General features: G+C 44.7%; 1 protein-coding gene across 1 annotated transcript in view; it reads left to right on the top strand.

Annotated features, from left to right (window-relative positions):
* Positions 1-22341, top strand: part of PAPSS2 (3'-phosphoadenosine 5'-phosphosulfate synthase 2) — an 88407-nt gene that overhangs the window by 47992 nt on the left and 18074 nt on the right. The window contains 6 exon segments of the mRNA XM_048856431.2: positions 2121-2356; positions 8229-8367; positions 10701-10819; positions 10940-11053; positions 12238-12349; positions 16392-16597. Of these exon segments, the coding sequence (XP_048712388.2) occupies positions 2121-2356; positions 8229-8367; positions 10701-10819; positions 10940-11053; positions 12238-12349; positions 16392-16597 (926 nt within the window).

Raw genomic sequence — 22341 nt, forward strand, 5'->3', positions numbered from 1 at the left:
CCCAACCCCCGCCGCCCCCCTCCCACACCCCAACCCCCTGCCCCGAGCCCCCTGTCGCGTCCCAGACCCCAACCCCCGCCGTGCCCCTCCCGCACCCCACTCCCCTGCCCCGAGCCCCCTGTCGCATCCCATACCCCAACCCCCGCCGCCCCCCTCCCGCACCCCAACCCCCTGCCCTGAGCCCCCTGTCGCGTCCCAGACCCCGACCCCCGCCGCGCCCCTCCTGCACCCCAACCCCCTGCCCTGAGCCCCCTGTCGCGTCCCAGACCCCGACCCCCGCCGCGTCCCTCCTGCACCCCAACCCCCTGCCCTGAGCCCCCTGTCGCGTCCCAGACCCAGACCCCCGCCGCGCCCCTCCTGCACCCCAACCCCCTGCCCTGAGCCCCCTGTCGTGTCCCAGACCCCAACCCCCGCCGCGCCCCTCCCACACCCTTTCCTGAGCTCCCTCATACACCCTGCAACCCCTCCTCTGCCCCAATCCCTTACCCTGAGCCCCTTCCTGCAAATCCCGCACACTATCCCGCACCCCAGCCCCCTGCCCTGGCCCTGCATACAATTTCCCCACCCAGATGTGGCCCTCGGGTCAAAATATTTGCCCACCCCTGGTGTAAAGAGATCTATTTCACCTTGACCTGCATAAACTGATACTAATGGGACCTAGGAAACTCTTCTGACGTGGATACACAGATGAAATAAAAATAGTTTCCTGGGATTTAAAATATCCTGTTAAATGATATAACAGGGTGGGCTTTGTATATATAGAGAATAAATAATGCTTACAACGTAAGTCACATTGTATTTCGTTTCATGAATCTTTGGGGAAGGGATTACTTTTCCCCCTTCCTTCCAGGTTTTTTCTCTCCAGGGCGAAACTTCTCTCACAGGTTAGGGTAAGTCACAACCACACTCTGTACACAGTTCAGTTATGTTTACACAATTCTCTTACTACTTTTAATTGTTTATCATGTATGTTTGCTTGGTAACTCTTGGTATATTTTGTTTGGCAGCTGGAATATGGGAAAACACACATTCCATAATGTTTGGAGAATCACTTTATCTTATGTTCATATCAGCTTTTGTGCTGACCATTCTATTAAAAAAAGTTTAGTTTTAAAAAAGTTACTGAATACCAATCATTTAGGTGAAAGACTAAATTAGTTTAAGGTTATTCCTGAAGCTGAAACTCATCCAGTGCTGTTTATTCCCTTTCATATATAATTTATATGTACTGTATATGAAGCATTTTAATTTCATTTGGTGATATTTCTTCTTTGAAATATACAGGGATCTTACCATAACTTTCTATGATTTTAATTTTTAAAGGATTAGGCAATAATGGAAGTACATTTGAGGGTTTCTAGATAACTTTCCTAGATTATCAGTTAGTGACTAACTTTGTTGTCGTACATAAATTGAAGTGCTCCTGTCCCTAGCTAGACCTCCTGTCCTGACTCCGTTCCTGGAGCAGTCTCCAGTGCATGGATCTGAACCCTTCTGGAAAGAAAAGGGGTTTGGATGCTTCCACAGAACTGTCTTTCCTCCAACACAGACCCCATGGACTGCTCTTTGTGCAGTCTAAGGTCCATGCAGGGGATTGGGACACAAGGTATGGCCAGTAATGGGAGTATGATCTCGGCCCTTTGATTTTTCAGAAGACAGCAGGCTCCCAGGCCCTGTATCCCACCAACTGTCACAGCCCAGCGAGGGGTCTCCACGTGATGGCCTGGCCCCCTACATATCCCCTGGGATTTGCCAGGTTTGAGTGCATCTATTTCACAGGAGAAAAGAGGGGACCAAACCCTGTGTTCTCCCCTGAGAGAGAGATGTGAGAGTCTCCATGAGGATTTCCTCATGGAATTAGTCTGCTTGCAAAAAATCCCATTCTTTAGTTTCAGTACAAGAGATTAGCAGGGCCTAGGCATGCAACTGTTCTGCTATGGCTATTGTTGTCTGTCTCATGCCTCTAATCTACCTCAAATATCTAATCTGTTTTCTCAAATCTATATTTATATTTTAGGAGCTGATGTTTAATTACTTGTAACCAGTAATTAATTGGAGTACTGTTTAGTTTTCTGTTTTTTTAATGAACCTCGGTATGCCTTACTTGTCTTCTCTAACAGGTCTTTCTGGTGCTGGTAAAACAACTATTGGCTTTGCTCTGGAAGAATTACTGCTGTCTCGTGGCATGCCTTCCTACTCGCTGGATGGGGATAACATTCGGCATGGTCTGAACAAAAACCTAGGTTTCTCAACTGATGACCGAGAAGAAAACATCCGCCGTGTTGCCGAGGTTGCCAAACTGTTTGCCGATGCTGGTCTTGTTTGCATAACTAGTTTCATTTCCCCTTTTGCAAAGGTAAACCTATTTAAGATTATTCTGATATTTACTTGGCAAAATGGGGTCTCTGCAGAGAGTCCATTGGCTCTCTCACTACTAGAATTCATGACTAGAATTTTTAGGAAAAGAGGCGCTTTTAAAGAGTGTAATATATATCTTGTGCAGGACCCGGTCGAGGAGTTATGGAGTGTACTCACCACCAGCCGTATTTCAGGGTCTGATGCCCCTGGGATGTTTCTCTGTTCCCTGCAAGCCATCTGTCTTTGCACACCACATAGCCCTCCAGCTGAGAAGCAGCTAGTTGAACCCTTTCTGGGGGAACAGATGTCACAGTGTAATCTAAAGTCCCCAAGAATCAACCTCTCTTCTGGGTCTTGTGCACACCCCCTTTCCCGGGGTTCCATTGCCTCTCCTCAGCTCTGGTATCAAACACTCTTGATCCCACCAAAGTCTTACTGAGGCCTCCAGCCTCCAATAGTCTCTGGCACTTCAGCCCTTCACAGGAACTTGCCTTCCTATCTGCTCCCTCTAGCTTCCTACTTCAGATTAAACTCTTCTCCCTTTTATGGGGCCTGAGTGTCCATTAAGGGACCTGAGTGTCCATTAAGTTATCACCTGATGCCTCCCAATCCTGCCCCCTGTGGCTGAGAAGCAGCTAACAAGGTACTGTGACAGGGTACGGCCAGATGGCTACAGGAAAGTGTTCCTGTTGGGATCCAGGAAGCCTGCCCACTGCTAAAGGATCCCCCCCCAGACTAAGAGGGGGATCCACAGGACCTGGAAAACCAAATAATTATGGGGGACAGCTAATGAACAACAGGGACAGGAGTGCGGTCAAAGGGTCAAATGAAGGGAACCGGACGGGGACACCGAGCAGAGAACCCCAAACAGCGCCCACTGCTCCTCAAAGGCGTCAAGGGAGTCAGTGGACGCCGCCCAGAGGAACTCTGCCTGGAGGCGTGAATGGACGGAGGATCGGAAATAGGCCCCACAGTCACAGGAGACTCCATTGGCCAACCTCCTCACCCTGGTTTTATAGATGGCCACTTTAGCCAGGGCCAGGAGGAGGTTGACCAGGAGGTCCCGCAACTTAGTGGGGCCACGGACAGGGAGTGCATAGATAAGGAGGTGAGGGGAAAAGTGCAACCAAAATCTTAACAAAATGTTCGTGAGGAGCCGGAATAGGGGCTGCGGCCTGGCGCACTCCAGGTAGACGTGCACCAGGGTTTCCCTCACGTCGCAAAAGGGGCAGGCATCCAGGATTGGGGTGAACTGCGCCAAGTACACGCCCGTGCTCACGGCTCCGTGAAGGAGCCACCAACTGATATCCCCGGCGGGCCTTGGGACCAAGGTGGAATATAGGCTGGCCCACTCGGGCTCCTCACCCTCCAAAGGTGGCAGGAGATCCCGCCACTTTGTGTCGGGACGGGGCACAAGGGTGAGGGCGTGAAGGGTGTGGAACATGAGCATGTATAGATGTTTCCTTGGCGTGGTTTGGAAGCAGAGATGCAGCCGGCTCACAGTGAAGGGCTGAGGGGGTCGGTTGGGTCCATGGGGTAGGGGCCCAATTAAAAGGACTGGCGAGACTGGGGTAGAGGGTGGGCGGGGCCCACCCGCGTGCAGGACCCAGTCAAGATAAACCCGAGCAGCGGGCGGCAAAGCGGCCTTCACCTCCTGAAGTACGCGCAGGGGAGTACGAGGTCTTGAGAGCCCCATGCGCTGAGCGAGCGTCAGGGGATCCAGCCAGTCTCCCCGGTCGTAGTCCAGGAGATCTCCGACTCTGGCGTTACAGGAGAGTGGTTTTTTTTTGAAGCAGAAAAGAATTTTATTTGTGTAACACTTACAAAGAATCACCAAAGAGGATAAAGCAAAACTATGCAACAAAACAAAAGCAAACAGAAGGTATAACACAGCAGCTTTCAGGAGGGAGAAGTGTTCAGGCTAGCCTGGGCCCAGAGCGGGGGGGGCTTCCTCGACACTCGTGGTCTTCCACCCTCCTGAGTTACCTGGTGGCCTAGAGCGGGGGGGGCTTCCTCGACACTCGTGGTCTTCCACCCCCTCGAGTTACCTAGTGCCGTGCCCAGTGTCACCGATCATCCCTCTACTGAGAGTGCCCGGCAAGATGGGCACGGCTGCGGGGTGGGCGGTTTTGGGGTGGGGAGGGTAGACACCATGTATTATAGGACCCCTCCTAGATGGCAGTAATGATGGTATTCACAGCGGCAACGGCTGGGGCTGGCGTCTCTCGCTCTTCCCCTCAATCAAAGGGTCAGACGGAGGGAACCAGTCGGGGTCACCGAGCAGAGAACCTCGGACAGGGCCCACCACTCCTCGAAGGCGTCAAGGGAGTCAGTGGATGCCGCCCAGAGGAACTCCGCCCGGATACGGGGATGTACTGAGGATCGGAAAACGGCCCTACAATCGCAGGACGCTTCATTAGCCAACCTCCCCTCTCTGGTTTTATAAATGGCTGTTTTAGCTAGGGCTAGGAGGAGGTTAACCAAGATATCTCGTGATTTTGTGGGGCCACGGATGGGGAGTGTGTAAATAAAAAGGTGAGGGGAAAAATGGAGCCAAAAGCGTAATAAAATATTCGTGAGGAGCCAGAAAAGGGGCTGCAATCTGGCACACTGTAAATATACGTGCGCCAGGGTTTCCCTCACGTTGTAAAAAGGGCAAGTATCCGGGATGGTGATGAAACGTGTCAAAAACACGCCCGTGCTCACAGCTCCTTGAAGGAGCCGCCAACTAATGTCCCTGATGGGCCTCGGGATCAAGGTGGAATACAGGCTGGCCTCACCCTCCAAAGGTGGCAGGAGGTCCCGCCACTTTGTGTCGGGATGGGGCATAAGGGTGAGGGCGTGAAGGGTGTGGAGCACGAGCATGTATAGATGTTTCCTTGGTGTGGTTTGGAAGCAGAGATGCAGCCGGCTCACAGTGAAGGGCTGAGGGGGTCGGTTGGGTCCATGGGGCAGGGGCCCAATTTAAAAGGACTGGCGGGACTGGGGTAGAGGGTGGGCGGGGTGCACCCTCGTGCAGGACCCAGTCGAGATAAACTCGAGCAGCGGGCGGCAAAGCGGCCTTCACCTCCTGAAGTACGCGCAGGGGAGTACGAGGTCTTGAGAGCCCCATGCGCTGAGCGAGCGTCAGGGGATCCAGCCAGTCTCCCCGGTCGTAGTCCAGGAGGTCTCCGACTCTGGCGTTACAGGAGAGTGGTCCTATTGGGATCCAGGAAGTGGGCGGGCGGAGCTCGTCCACTACGAAAGGAGCCCCCCCCAGCCTAAGGGGGAGATCCACAGGGCCTGGAGAGCCAACTAATTACGGGGGACAACTAATGAAAAACAGGAACGGGAGTGCGGTCAAAGGGTCAAACGAAGGGAACCAGATGGGGACACCGAGCAGAGAACCCCGGACAGCGCCCACCGCTCCTCAAAGGCGTCAAGGGAGTCGGTGGACGCCGCCCAGAGGAACTCCGCTCGGAGACGTGAACGGACAGAGGATCGGAAATAGGCCCCGCAGTCGCAGGAGACTCCATCGGCCAACCTCCTCACCCTGGTTTTATAGATGGCCGCTTTAGCCAGGGCCAGGAGGAGGTTGACCAGGAGGTCCCGCGACTTAGTGGGGCCACGGACAGGGAGTGCGTAGATAAGAAGGTGAGGAGAAAAGTGCAACCAAAACCGTAACAAAAGATTGGTGAGGAGCCGGAATAGGGGCTGCAACCTGGCGCACTCCAGATAGACGTGCGCCAGGGTTTCCCTCACGCCGCAAAAGGGGCAGGTGTCCGGAATCGGGGTGAACCGCGCCAAATACACGCCCGTGCTCACGGCCCCGTGAAGGAGCCGCCAACTGATATCCCCGGCGGGCCTCGGCACTAAGGTGGAATAGAGGCTGGCCCACCGGGGCTCCTCACCCTCTAGAGGTGGCAGAAGGTCCCGCCACTTTGTGTCAGGGCGGGACGCGAGGGTGAGGACATGAAGGGTGTGGAGCACGAGCGTGTAGAGATGTCGTTTTGGCGCGGTCTGGAACCGGACCGGCTGCAGCTCGCGGAGCCGGCTCACGGTGAAGGGGCGGGGGGGGGCGGTCGGGTCCACGGGGCAGGGGCCCGATGAGAAGGTCCGGAGGGCCTGGGGTGGAGGGTGGGCGGGGCGCGCCCTCTCACAGGACCCGGTCGAGGTAAACCCGAGCAGCGGGCGGCAAAGCGGCCCTCACCTCCTGAAGTACGCGCAGGGCAGTACGCGGTCTGGAGAGCCCCATGCGCTGAGCGAGCGTCAGGGGATCCAGCCAGTCTCCCCGGTCGTAGTCCAGGAGGTCTCCGACTCTGGCGTTACAGGAGAGTGGTTGAAGGTAGATAAATTAGTTCCAGGTTAAGCAGGTCCCTTTTCCCTGGGTAAGATAACATGGGCAGTTCCAGAACAAGAAGGAACTTGCTGGAACAAATTCAGGCAGGCAGGCTAATTAGGACACCTGGCGCCAATTAAAAAGCTGCTAGAATCAATTAGGGCAGGCTGGCTAATCAGGGCACCTGTGTTTAAAAAGGACCTCACTTCAGTTTGTGGTGTGCCTGTGAGGAGCTGAGAGCAAGAGGTACTAGGAGCTGAGAATGGGAATGCGGACTGTTGGAGGACTGAAGAGTACAAGCATTATCAGATACCAGGAGGAAGATCCTGTGGTGAGGATAAAGAAGGGGTTGGGAGGAGGCCATGGGGAAGTAGCCCAGGGAGTTGTAGCTGTTGTGCAGCTCTTCCAGGAAGCACTCTAGACAGCTGCAATCCACAGGGCCCTGGGCTGGAACCCGGAGTAGAGGGCGGGTCCGGGTTCCCCCCAAACCTCCCAACTCCTGATCAGACACAGGCGGAGATGATCTGGACTATGGGTTCCACCAGAGGGGAAGGTCTCTGAGCATGGTGGATCAGCAGAGACTGCGGGGATTGTTCTCCTTCCTTTTCCCCAGGCCGGCCAGTGATGAGGTTAGCTGAGTGAACAGCAGGTTTGAGCCACTAGCAAAAGTGGCCAAACTGAGGGCTGTCGTGAATCTCTGAGGCAAGCAAATCCGCCAATAAACGCAGGACCCACCGAGGCAGAGGAGGAACTTTATCACAGTACATACATTGTATCTGTTCCATAATTAATTATTAACCCTTTTCCAGCCTGTGATGGGTTTCACCCCATCACACACTCACTTTATTTTTCCCCTATTCTTTTTTCTTTTTTTTTTTAAAAAATCACAAGTATATAAAATAAGTTCTTTGGTCTCTTATTGCTCAGATGCAAATTGGCCTGACACACTGATGTTCAAAAATGTGTAGAAAACTAGGTGTCAGTTAATATGTGTTAAAAGTAAAAATTTCACTCAAGAGATTCATAATCACTAGTTCCCTGAAAAATAGAAAACTGGAGGAAGGCATATAGGGCTTTATAGTGGTATAATTAAGCTGATATATGCTGTTCTAATAAGTTTTGATATCCTGTTATACTTATGATTTGGTTTGCTTCATAATAATGACCGTAATCTGCTAATATCAGGTCAATACAATTGATTATCAATAATTTTTGTTTTAAAGCAAGGATTAGTTAATAAATAGTTATTCAAAGTATAAGATTCTGCCAGCCTGCTAAGTGAAGATAGATGTTCTAAACTGCTGTTAAAAAGCTGAATCTAGATCAAACTAGTAATTTTTATTAAACATTATGTGAAAAGGAACTTCTTTTTCTTAGTAAGAATATATTTAGAATAGATAACATTTTACAATGGATGAATATGGCCTGTACCCTTCTTTTGGAAAAATCCAACTCTAGGCAGGTGTTGGTGACCAGATAAAACATTTTAGCAACACCCCACTGAGAATTCAATTGTGGAATTGCTTATGATTTCTCCCCTTGCTTCTTATAGGATCGTCAAAATGCAAGGGAAATTCATGAAATGGCTGGTCTTCCTTTCTTTGAAATCTTTGTAGATGCTCCTCTAAATATTTGTGAAAGCAGAGATGTGAAAGGCCTTTACAAAAAAGCAAGGGCTGGAGAAATCAAAGGTGAGGTAAACAGTTTGTTTAATGATATCTCAGTATCTTCTTTTTATCTGCCTCCCTTTTCTCTTCTCATCAACAGTGAACAGTGCTAATGAGAGCCAGCATTCCTACCTCTTTAAATAAAAGGAAAAAAACCCAGTCATCTCTTGGAAGGTGGTGGAAACAAGGGGCATAGAAACAGACTAATTTCTGCACTCTTAAATGGTACAAACCCCTTGAGTACGTTTGCATTATTAATGCTAGCAGTATTCACTTACACAGAAACTTATTATTATAAGTAACAATTTCAAAACTGTCAAAGTGACTTAGGGGCTAGATACACAAAGGGGACTTAGACTCAGCATCACAATGCCTAAGGTTTAGCCACCCTGCTGCCTTGGAGCACCCAGAGTCCCGAGTTAATCACCCAGGCTCCCTATACGATGGGAGAGTTAGGCACCTAAGAATGGGATCCACCACCCTAGTCATCCTGTGTGAGAACTGATCCATCAGTTCAGGTGACATAGGTGGGGAAACACCTAGTGTGAGGATCTCTTTGAGGTTTAGGTGTGAGCTAGCCACCTGAGTGTCAGAGGTTGGTGGCTGTGTTTGTGCCCAATGGCAGATGCTTAGGCCCCACGGGGACTTCACTAGCGGAAATGTAGGTGCTTACAGGGTTGGCAGCAGCAGATCAGGGGTTAGGGGGATCTAAATTTTGGACTTTGCCACTAAAAGTGGCAGTTAGGCACATAAATCCCTTTGTGGATCTAGCCTTTAGGAACCTAAGTCCCATTTTCAGAAGTTACCCAGGCACTTACACACATATGTCTCTTTAAACTGAATGGGACTTAGTCCTCTAAGTGCCCAAGTCACTTTCAAAAATGGGACTTAGGTTCCTGAGTCACTTAGGTGCTTTTTAAATTTTCCAATTTTAAAATTTACAATCCATTCAAGCATGCCTGCTAGATTTGATAATGACACTTCTCAAAGTTCTAACTTTCTTTTTGAACTCAACCCCTCTGTGCAGGGTAAGGGAGAAGCTCCAGAGCATAGATGCTGGAACTAGAGGTGCTGCCGCACCCCCTGGCTTGAAGTAATTTCCGTTATATCCAGGGTTTACAGTTTGGTTCAATGGCTCCTAGCACCCCACTATACAAATTGTTCCAGCATCCTGCTCCTGAAGGGAGTAAAAAGGGGGAAAAGACAATAAACCTCTCCCCAAAAGGAGCGATTCTCTTAAAGTGTGAGGTTTTCCATAGCAGGACAAGAAATCACATAATATATAATATCATACCCTATGTAACATCTGTGCTTAGAGTGAGGTTATGTTTTTTTGTGGCAAAGAGACTATTGTTGAATTGCCCAACAATAACATGCAGAGGAATGGAAACGTAGGCATGAGAAGGGTGAACAGGGGGTGAAACGTAGAACATCCGAATTGGGAAACAGACTAGTACTGAAAACAGGTGGAATTTCTACCTTGTACTGAAGAGAATATCCACATAGTCCAAACTTAACCTCTTTCTGGGGTTTGATTTTATTGCTATCTCAAATAAAAACCAAATGTAAACCTCAGCCTTAGCTTTCTCCCTAAGTTTGGTTGTTATTACAGTTTTCCCTCCAGGAAATTTCTGTCCAAAGAAGGATACTCCAACCTCTCTTCTTCCTTGATTTGAACTAATAAGATCCACCTGCTAGTATGATTCAGTTACACTTGTACTGCCCTATCATTCAGCGTTCAGGTATATGACATGAAGATTATTCAAAACAGGAGTTGTGCATCTCTATGCAGCTTGCTAGTCTTCCACCCAGTTACAACTATGTATTACAAGCCAGCTGAATCTTCTCTGCAACAACACTGCTTTAAGGCCTGAAAAGTAAAGCTAATGTTGACAAGTTTCTGTATAAAAGTGGGCATAATAATTTTCCCTTTTTTGAAATGGCAAATACATTTCCTTCCTCCACTAAACAACTGCTCATGGACCCTTGTTATTTGGAGATTACCTTCTTCTTTCTTAGGCTTCTTTACACTCGCTCTCTGATAGTAAACACATCACTTTTTTCTCTCTGGCATTAAGGGCTGTATGACTGGTATTTGCAGTGTTGCCATCAACGCATCTCCCTAGATGGGCAAAGGAAGGTTGCTCCTGTAACATACAGCATCATATTGCTATAACCCTATTGTCAAGTCCATTATTGATAAACCAAACAGGAAGTCTCAATGCCATTGCTGAGCATGGGTTCTCTGAATGAAAAAATGTTTTCTTGCCATTTGTACACTAGCTAACTATTTTATTGATCCCTAGGCTGTTGACTATTACATTCGCTAAATTTGGCTTGGGTTTAATTGTATGTAGGATTCACTGGGATTGATTCAGAGTATGAAAAACCAGAATCTCCTGAACTAGTGTTGAAAACGAACATTGCTACAGTGAATGAATGTATCCAGCAGGTTGTGGAGCTGCTACAAGCACAAGTAGGTTGTTTTATACCAAAAAACGCCTGCAGTTTGTAAAGTATATTTTCAAATATTAGCCTTTTGGTATATTTTGTTTAAAAATTAATGTGGTAACTAGGATCTTTCTTTTCTTTTTAGAACATTGTTCCCAAAACTGAGATTAAGGATGTTCTTGAACTGTTTGTACCTGAAAATAAGATTGACCGGGCCCAAGCAGATACTAACATGCTGCCTATTCTAGAGATTACCAAGGTGGGAGAATAAAGAAAATGGCATTGTGTAGTACCTTGATAAACCCTTTTATCAAAGTACTACACAAGTTACAATAAGACATCTCCAAAGTGAGTGGAACCCTGTTGCTTTCTGATTCCTGCAAGCCGTATGATTAATGCAAGCCCTAATACTACACAAATGTGAACTGTTCAAGGAGTTTAAAAACAAATTAAAAAGCAACACAACAGCAACATATAAATTACACAGTGCTATCTGTACAACATTTTTCCATTTGTTATATTTGCTTTTTGACATTAATAAATCAGGTACCACTAATGTTACATCATTAGTGTTTAGATGCCTTGCTCCTGACTGTAGGACTCCTTGTCAGATGAAATTGAGGACTTTGAAATCCAGATTTAGTCTGTTTGTTCTGATTAGCATTATAGAAGTTATTCTTATGGTAACTGTACTCCAGTCTTAATTTTATCTTCCAAAGATTGTAAAATGTCCTAGGAGGCATGTACTATATGTAGAAATATAATTTTATATTGCCACCTAACTGCAGTAAAACCCAGTTAATTAGACTTACAAAATAAGACTTTCAAAGAACAGCATATATTTCATCCTCTAAAAGTTTAAAAATCACTCTATTAGTATTATTTATAGCCAATACTCTTACAGTCTTTCAAATAAAATTGAAAAATTGGTTGTCTGTAATAGCCCTCTCTGCTAAGACTTATTTTTATACTGAAATATAACTGAGAGATTATTTTAAGGAATTTACCCAATGGACAAATATTTGTGAATAGCCTTTATCAGACCATACAACTTGTTGTTTGTGCTATGGCCTATGTGCAACATGAAACTTCAGTAAATACTGTGGCCAAAATTTTCATCTGGGCTCAGCTTGGTGTCTTACATTGGATGCATTTTTGTCTCTGCAAAATTGGACCCATTCCTTTTGTGACTTCAAGTGGAGTACAGGTGCAAATGTTAGCAGCATCATTTAAGGTGCAGGGAGGTGAAGATTTCTGCTTAACAATCTTAAAAAGAAAAAACACTTTGCGAATCCTTCTGAATGAAAGATGTTTATAAATGTACTATATTAAAGAAAGCGGTAGCACTTATGTACAAGATTGTTCTTAGATTTCTTTAGCCTTCAGTTCTATCTTTGAAGCATTATCTGGAAATACAAGTAATATCTGATTCTTTTTTTTCAGTTGGATCTACAGTGGGTCCAAGTCCTGAGTGAAGGCTGGGCCACACCACTGAAAGGATTTATGCGTGAGACAGAATATTTGCAAGCTATCCATTTTGGCACCCTGAGTGATGGTATGATTTCCTGCTTCCAACATTTTTTTGTTTTAAAACTTCCAAACGGACTTAAAAATTGTTTGAAACATTTAAATGAAATATGATAGTTGTCAATTATATACCAAAGATTAATCTACACTTAATGTTTGTTTTAATTCCTCTCTCTTGATGAATGTGGCACCTGAGTAAATAGCTTTATAAAGAACCTTGAGAATGGCAAGTGGATGCATTTAACTGTGTGGAAGAATATGAACTGACAGTCTATTTTATTATGAAAGGGCTCCCAATGCCACAGGCACAGATTCCATTAACTGGAAGTTCAAATATTTGAATACCATTATGTAAACTTTCCCTGTTCAATTGTACTCAATTAAATATAAATGCAATATCAAGGCCAATGCCTAAGGATATTGCCAGATTGAGTTTGTAGTCCCCTGTAGGAAAGAAGACCTGTACATTGGAAACAGAAGCCTGTATATGTTTTCAGATGATATTTTTAGGTCTTCTTTCTTAAGGCTTAAAAGCGAAACCATGGACCTGAAATTTAATCTCTCATTTGCAATATACTGAAAGGTTAACCTTCCTTGGTTTTGGAGAAGGTAATCAAAGAGATGGTGGTGAAGGAACTAGAGTTACATCTTGGCCTGGGAACAGTAGATGGTCCTGTCCCTGATTTTAGATATGGGTTTAGTAGAGTCACTTCCTAACCATGCTTGCAGTTAAGATGTCTGTGTTGATTTTGTTAGAGCTTTTAGCAGCTGTTGACATAACTGACCATAAGGTTTTGTTGACTTGCTTTTGGAAGCTTGAAAGTCATGTAGAGTAATAACTCACTTTCATTGACTGAGATTACTCCCAGAGTAAGGTACTGCTCAAAGTAAATAAGGAATGAAAAATCAGATCCTGACAGAGTAAAAAGGGGGCTAATTAATATTAACTCTTCCACTGTAAAAGCTTCCCTCTGTGGAGTTCAGCATTGTCACCACTCCTGTTCGACGTTTACGTACCACCAACATTTTGACATGCAGCATTGCTAACATGCAGGTGACCCTCAAAACCATGTCTCCTGTTCATCAAATCCACAACTGTGGTCCTTTTGCTGATCCCAGTGCCTGATAAGCTAATTTGGTCTCATCAATATTTATGTTCAACCTCATGAGACAAAAGTGTTGAAGCTGGGAACAGGGCAAGTGTAGCTTTGTCAATACAGTTTGTAGTCTAAAGATCACATTGCTGTAATCCCTGCTTTTGGATTCCCAGGTGGCTCTAGTGGCACCAAGCGCCTTTTGACAACTGCTGGCCTGGTGGCTGTAACTCTTTCCCTCTGATGCAGACCTCACCGCAATAATCCACACCTCTGTAACTTCCAGGTTAAACTACTGTTTTGTTGCTACACTTGAATATCACCATGAAGCACCATTTGGATCAGATTGCAGTGGCTCATCACTTGAGTGGGATGCCCCATGATGAGTTCACAGCACCAGTGCTCTGTTGCTTGTACTGAATGTCTTGTTTTGTATTGGTTTTTTTTTTGTGTGTTTCATACTGTTGGTCACTACGTGTAGAGCCCTAACTGGCCTGGGACCCACTTATCGCAGCACTTGCTTTTTTCATTATGTGTGTTAACTTCTCCAAAACAGGCAGCAAAGGTATTTTCAGTTGCAGTCCCATGCCACTGGCGTCTGCTGTCCCTGGTGATCTGAGTTTGGTGGTCACTGTGTATCTGTTGGGCTGGCTTTTGACTAACATTTCGAGAGAAGGAAGTGGGGTTCTCTGACTTTCTTTCATTGCAAAACCCTTATTTCTTTATTAGTGGTTGTATTTAGTGATGTAAAGTGGTTAGGCGCAGAGGCAGTGGACACCATTATGTTCCTAAATAAACGTTTGGGACTGGACTTTCAAAAAAAGGCAGGGAAGTCATCCTGCCTGATTAGCATAGAGTTTGAACCCTAGGACTGACCAAAAAATAGTTATGTCTTGAAGGATGCAATCAGAATAAAGTGAGCAGTAGAAGCATTGGCACTTACCTGTCCAAGTTCGTGTTACCAGTTTTTACTAATAATACATTTTGAGTCCCTTAACCTCTCAGTAATAAGTCACACTTACATTTTAGTAATTTGGCTATGTACAAAACCCCCTGTCTTAAATATGTTCCCCTGTTTCTGTAGGGTATACTGAGGTGCCTTGTAAAGTATTTAACCTCTCCTGTGAAACAAGAAGTCACGTGTGGTAGCATAAGAGAGACATTCCAAACATGTATAAATATCTAATTTCATTTTATTTACCTTCAAACGGCTCAAAAGGTATATTAATAAGATATATATTAATTAAATCCGTGCCACACATATTTATTGAGTGGTACTGTTCTCCCCTTTAGAGATGAGAAGTAGTGTGCTCCAAAATTATTAGGATAGAGTCAGAAAATACCATGACTAATAGGGGCTGAATAAAAATTTTCTGTCAAAAGTTCTTTGACAGAAAATTGGGTTTTCAGCTAAATGAATTTTTTTGTGACAAGTGTCTGCTTTCTGTGGAAAACGGAGTTTTTTGTTGGAAAAAACAAGTTTTCAGCTGAAAATGTTTGGTTTTTTTTTAATGCAAAACTAACCCCCTCCACTTTTCAATCAGTTCTACTAACGAATTCTTTTGAATGCATGCAGCTGGCACACAGCTTGTCTTACCTGTTTTGGAATGTCTTACCTGGTGTGTGTGTATATATGTGTGTGTATATATATATATTTTTTTTCTGACGATTTCATTATGGAGAAACTATACACATTCAACAGTTTTGGGGTGAAATAAGTGTTGTTATGAGAACAGGTAGCAAATTAAATAAATAGCACTGAACCATACAGAGTAACATTTAGTTGACAGCAAAAGAGAAAAAAATTGCCTTGACAATGCAAGGAAATATCCAAACTAAAAATTATGCAATAGCTGTTTGAAGTTTCAGATTGATTTAGTTCCTGAATCTATTACTGTAAAAGTTATTTTTGGGGAAGTTAAAAACATAGGTGTTTAATTACATTTTTATTCCCCTAGGAAAGGGTAGACTTGGTAGCTCTAGTTAGTATGTATTTAATTGTTTTCCAGATACTATGGAAATAATTACAATTAGAGATTAACATAAATTATATAAAATGCCATAGAAAAATAAATTCTAAATTCGGTTACTGGAACTGGCACCAAGTTGTTTATGATCCAACCAGTTATACATAATACCAGACCTCCAATACGCTGTTAACTAGGTTCATGAGAATACTAATCATATAACTATGCAAGTTGTATTTGCATATATCAAAAGTGACTGTTCTGTGTATTGTAATTAAAGCTGGAAAACCATAAACCAAAATGATTTATTTAAGAAATTATTCCATGTTTTGTTACCACATTGGCTTTACTAATTGATCTCTGAGTATTGGTTGGTATTATTTAAATAAATAGACCTGATCTGAGGTTGCACTTTTGACTTTTTAAACATGCCTCTGAATAATTTGTGAAAGCATGTTTCAGTCAGGAAGATTTAAACAAAGGGAAATTTACCTGGTTGGATCACACACGACTACATTTTAAGTACCTGATTGTGCTTGAAGCTAATCTACAACTGCTACACATAGATGAATGATAAACCATTTTATAAAAAATGAAATGAAGAATGGCAAAATCCACATAGTATTAAAATCATCACATGAAAAATCTCCAGGATGCTAAATCAGCAGAATATTGAAAATTTGTCTTAGATTGCCACGTAATCACTGTCACAGTTACAACTGCTAAATTGTTTAATGATTCTTTCTTATGAATTTTAATTCTTATAAGCAAACAATAGGTCTATTTCCAAGCAAAAACAAGGAGAAAAAACCTAACCCCAGAGTAAAATCAGTATGGTCATGTGAGTACTTGAATGAGGTCATTAGACCAATTGATCCAGCATCTATGATCATTCATTCAGTCCTGGGTTAGGACTTCCTCTTTCAGAACATTTTCATAAGAGCCGTGTGTGTGTGTGATGCTTTAGCCATTTTAAGTATATTAAAATATGGTGGTGTTCTCATCACAGATGGCGTTATTAACCTGAGCATTCCCATTGTGCTCCCTGTTGCTATGGAAGATAAGAAACGGCTGGATGGCTGCTCTGCATTTGCACTTCAGTATAATGGCCAAAGGGTAGCAATCCTCAGAAACCCAGAGTTCTATGAACATAGGAAGGAGGAACGCTGTGCGCGTGTGTGGGGGACAACCTGTGTGAAGCACCCACATATCAAAGTAAGTGTGTTAGTAATTTCCCTGTTTGCAATAATAAGTCTTCAGGAATTAAAAACTAAGGCAACCTGTAAAGTAGAGAGCATGGAATAGTATGTTTCCTATTAGGAATATACATGGTGTTTTCTGTACTCAAAGTAAAATGCAAGGAACCATTCGCTGGAAAAGATCGCTTCAGGATCGCAAAGGCGAATTGATTTCTTGATGTGTAAATGGTCCCTGAACATCATGTTTGTTGGTTAACGAGAGAGCAATTTATTCCATCAACCTCATGGAACTCAAAATCAAATGCGTGGGGAGAGATATACAACACATATAGAGGGATATGTGGATATAGAACACCACAAAAAAGCTGGAGAGTTTTCTACAAAAGCTCATTATATACATAAGTACAGTTGCTGGGGTTTTTTTGTTTTGTTTTGTTTTTTAGCTAAAACATGTTCACATTGATCTAATACTTTCACTCCCTAAATTTCCATGAATCAGTGTTTTGGTTTTCTCTGTGATGCTATTCAACATTCTAGCATGGCAAATCACTGGCTGAGAGCTAGAATTGAGGCATGAAACAAAACATAATTAAAATGAACTTTGAATGGTGCTTTTTACTTCTTTCTACTAATCATAGAAGAATGTTGGGATTTTTTTAAATTTTCTGCATCTTATCTTTACCCACCTCCTCTGAACAAAAACACAAATTATAATTTTCATTAGTATGTGGTACATATTAGTTAGTGTCTTTGCTTAAAATGAGTAGCCAACTTTGACTGACTGTCTACTTTCAAAACCAGCAGTCATGTCAGTTCTGCTTATGCATAATGAAAACAATAAGGTGTTTTGATCTGATAGTGCTATGTTTTTTTATTTGTGGGAGTTGGTGTAACAATGCCAGTGGCTGTGGGGACCACTGTGAAATCGCCAGGAAGAAAAGAACCCCATGAATACTGGGCATTTAATGCAGAAAAGAGAAACAAAACATGCAGTGTGAAGGCCAAGATCCAGAACATCGGCTGATGTAAATCAGTATAGCTGTAATTGGGCTCAGTGGAGCTATGCCAGTTGGGTGGCATTTGTTAAAAGAACGACAAGATACCAGACAAATACATGCTAGATGAAAGACTACAATACAGCACAATTCCTAGGCATTTCAAAGCTGCTTCAGTGGCACTTACCGGAGTTGACTGATACTGTTGTTCGTCTTTTGAGTTAACTTCAGAGTGCTATATAGGTCACATTTTGAACTCTAAAGTCTGCCAGGAACTCCACAGGCGTCCCATTGGCAGGAGTTATTGAAAGGACCCACTGAATGGAAGCATTTTGGGTCACCCTTGCAACAGCCCCTCCTCAGCTAGTGCTGTGTGCTACTTGAACTTTGCCGGAGCACTACAATTCCCCACCCAGAAGAAGGAAGACTGTTTGTTTCTACTTTTTATTGCTGCTTGTTTCCTCTCCTGGCAGACTTTCTACCATCAGGTTGCATGGAGCCTGAGGTGCATTTAACCTTGTCTGTTACATTTACATAGTGTTTTACATCCTGACTTTTCCAAAAGAAAATGTATCCAGTAATTAAAACACAAAAACAAGGAAGATTAAATATATAAGCAGAATCATGCCTAAATAAAATGTTTTTGAAAGTATCATCCAGTATTTGGGTGAAAGTGATGAGGAAATGATAGATTTCATGATCTAAGGAAAGAGTAAGAGCAGCAGAATAAAGACAATGGACTTCAAAAAGCATACTTGAACTGAACTGGTAGGTATGTTGCCATGCGAAGAAAATCTAAGGGAAAAAGGAATTCCGAAGAGCTGACAGTTTCTTAAAGAGACCATATTACAGGCACAGCAGCTAACTATCCCAATGCAAAGGAAAGATAGGAAGAATAGTAAGAGGTCAATATGGCTCTATCAGGAGCTGTTTAATGATCAGAAAATCAAAAAGCAATCCTACAAAAAGTGGAGACATAAACAAATTGCTGAGGAGGAGTACAAAAGAATAGCACAAGCATGTAGGGACAAAATCAGAAGGGCTAAGGCACAAAATGAGTTACACCAAGCAAAGGACATAAGGTGATAAGAAGAGGATCTATAAATACAATATGAGCAAGAGAAAAATGAGGGGAAGTGTAGGTCCACTACTTAGCAGGGAAGGAGGGCTGATAACAAATGACCTCAAGAAGGTCGAATTGTTTAATGCCTGTTTTTGCTTCAGTCATCATTAGAATGGTTAATTGTGACCTGATACTCGACACAATTAATATTAACAACAAGGGGGAAGGAACGCTAGCTAGAATAAGGAAATAACAGGTTCAAGGACATTTAGATAGATGCATTCAAATCAGCAGGGCATGATGAAATTCTCCTAGGATACTTAAGGAACTAGCTCAGAGGTGGGCGAACTACAGCCTGCGGGCCACATCCGGCCCGGGGAACCGTCCTGCCCAGCCCCTCCCCCGCCGTTCCTCCTCCCCCACAACTTCAGCTCACTGTACTGCCAGCACAATGCTCTGGGTGGCGGGGCTGCGAGCTCCTGGGGCAGCGCAGCTGAAGATCCACGGCCTGACCCGGTGCTCTGTGCTGCGCGGTGCAGCTGCCTGTCCTAGTGCAGCTGCGCCGCCAGCCACCGGTGCTCCAGGCAGCGCGGTAAGGGGGCAGGGGAGTTCGGGGGGGGTGATCAGGGGTGTGGGTAGGGGTCAGGGTAGTCAGAGGGCAGGGAACGGGGTTGGATGGGGGGGCAGTCAGGAGACGGGGTCCTGGGAGGGGCAGTCAGGGGACAGGGAGAAGGGGTGGTTGGATGTGGCAGGGTTCCCAGGGGGGCAGTCAGGAAGGAGAGGGGGGTTTGGATGGGCCGGCAGGGGGCAGTCAGGGGACACAGAGTGGGGGCTGGATGGAGCAGGGGTCCCCGGGGGGGCTGTCGGGAGTGAGAAGCAGGAGGGGTCAGATTGGGGGGCGCAGGTCAGGCCATGCCTGGTTGTTTGGGGAGGCAAAGCCTCCCCTAACTGGCCCTCCATACAATTTCAGAAACCCGATGCAGCCCTCAGGCCAAAACATGTGCCCGCCCCTGAACTAGCTGAAGCAATACTGTAACTATTTAATATTATCTTTGCACACTCATGGAGGATGATGCAGGACCCAGACAACTGGAGAAGGACAAACATTGTACCTATTGTTAAAAAGGGGAACAAAGAGATTCCGGAATTATTAACCAGGCAGCCTAACTTCAATATCCGGAAAGATACTGAAACAAATTATTAATCAATTTGTAAGCACCTGGAGGATTATAAGGTTGTAAGGAAGAGCCAGCATGGATTTGTCAAGAACAAATCATGCCAAACCAACCTATTTCCGTCTTTGACAGGGTTACTGGTCTATGGATCAGGGGAAGCTGTAGACATGATATATTTTTATTTTAGTAAGACTTTTGACACAGTCCCACATACCATTCTCATGAGCAAACTAGGGGAATGTGGTCTAGTTGAAATGATTATAAGGTGAGCGCATAACTGGTTGAAAGACCATAAGTAAAAACAGTTATCAATGACTTGCTGTAAAACTGGGGGACCTATCTAGTGGGGTCCCTCAGGGGTCTGTCTTGGGTCTGGTACTATTCTATACAGTAACTCCTCACTTAAAGTAGTCCCAGTTAACGTTGTTATGTTGCTGATCAATTAGAGAACATGCTCGTTTAAAGTTGTGCAGTGATCCCTTATAATGTCATTTAGCAACCGCCTGCTTTGTCCACTGCTTGCAGGAAGAGCAGCCCATTGCAGCTAGCTGGTGAGGGCTTGGAACCAGGGTGGATTGACAGCCCCCCTAAGTTCCCTATGCAGCAGCTGTCCCTCCCCCACACTGCCATGTGCTGCTCCTGCCCTCTGCCTTGGAGCTGCTCTCCAGAGCCTCCTGCTTGCTGGTGGGAAGGAGAGGGGGGCTAATGTCAGGGTGTCCCCCTCCCTTCTGCTCCTGTACCCCGCTTACCCCATATCCGTAGAGCAGTGGGGGGGACGGGGACATGACAGGGCTCAGGATGGAGGGAGCTTCCTGGCAGCAGCTGCTGCGGTCTCAGCTTGCTGATTAACTTAACAAGGTAGTGTACTTAAGAGTGGTGTCTGCGTACTTAAAGGGAAAATGCGCATCTCTCTCTCACACACAGGGTGTGTCTCTGTCTCTGCCATGCTGTCTCCCCTCCCTCCATTCGTGCTGCTTTGAAGAGTGTAAGGCTACATTAAAAACGAGTTAACCCTTGAGGGCTCAGCCAATTGCTAGTTCATCATTTAGCAGTAAGGCATTCCCTGGGAAATATCCCACCCTCTGACCCCACCACCTCAACCAAGCTTCACAATCATCATCGCTGTGTACAGTATTAAATTGTTTGTTTAAAACTTATATACTGTGTGTGTGTGTAGTCTTTTGTCTGGCAAAAAAAAAATTTCCCTGGAACCTAACCCCCCCCATTTACATTAATTCTTATGGGGAAATTGGATTCGCTTAACATTGTTTCGCTTAAAGTTGCACTTTTCAGGAACATAACTATAACGTTAAATGAGGAGTTACTGTATTTCCATTAATGGCTTGGATAATGAAGTGTAGAGTATGTTATGAAATCCACAGATTACACCAAACTGGGAGGGGTTGTAAGCACTTTGGAGGACAGGATTAGAATTCAAAACAACTTTGACAAATTGGAAAATTGGTCTGAAATCAAGAAGATGAAATTTAGCGCTTGTCTATACTGAAAACACTGCAGCCAACACACCTGTACCACTGCATCTGCACCACTGTAGAGCTTCAGTGAAGATGCTGCCTACTCTGACAGGAGGGGTTCTCCCGTCGGTATAGGTAATGTACTTCTCCAAGAGGTGGTAGCTAGTATGATGGGAGAATTCTCCCATCGACCTAGCACTGTCTAAACTGGGGGTTAGGCTGATTTAACTGCATTGCTCAGGGGTGTGGCTTTTTCACACCCCTGAGCAACATAGTTATACCAACCTAACTTCCTAGTGTAGACCAGGCCTCGGGAAAGACAAGTGCAAAGTACTTCACTTGGAAGGAAAAATCAAATGCACAACTACAGAATAGTAAATAACAGGCTAGGCAGTAGTACTGCTGGAAAAAGATCTGGGGGTTGAAGAGAATTACAAATTGAATATGAGCCAACAATGTGATGCAATTGTAAAAAAGGCTAATATTCTGAGTTCTGTTAACAAGAGTGTTGTATGTAAGGCACAGGCAGTTATTGTCCTGCTCTGCTCAGTCCTGGTGAGGCCTCACCTGCACTACTGTGTCCAGTCTGGGCTCCACACTTTAAGAAAGATGTGGACAAATTGGAGAGAGTCCAGAGGAGAGCAACAAAAATGGTAAAAAGTTTAGAAAACCTGACCCCTGAGGAAAGGTTAAAAAAACTGGACATGTTTAGTCTTGAGAAAAGAAGTCTTGGTTTAGGGGCAGAGAAGAGGGGGACTTGGTAGCCTTTAAATATGTTTAGAGTTGTTATAAAGAGGACGTATTCAATTGTTTTCCATCTCCACTCAAGGTAGGACAAGATATAATGGACTTACTCTGCAGCAAGGGAGATTTAGGTTAGATATTAGGAAAAACTTTCTAACTATATGGATAGTTAAACACTGAACTAAACTTCAAAGGGAGGTGGTGGAATCCCCATCATTCTGGAGGTTTTTAAGAACTGGTTAGACAATCACTTGTCAGGATACTTGGTCCTACCTCAGCCTAGATGACCTGACAAGGTCCCCTCTAGC

The sequence above is a fragment of the Caretta caretta genome, chromosome 7 (assembly GCF_965140235.1).
Source record: "Caretta caretta isolate rCarCar2 chromosome 7, rCarCar1.hap1, whole genome shotgun sequence".
NCBI classification, from domain to species: Eukaryota; Metazoa; Chordata; order Testudines; family Cheloniidae; genus Caretta; species Caretta caretta.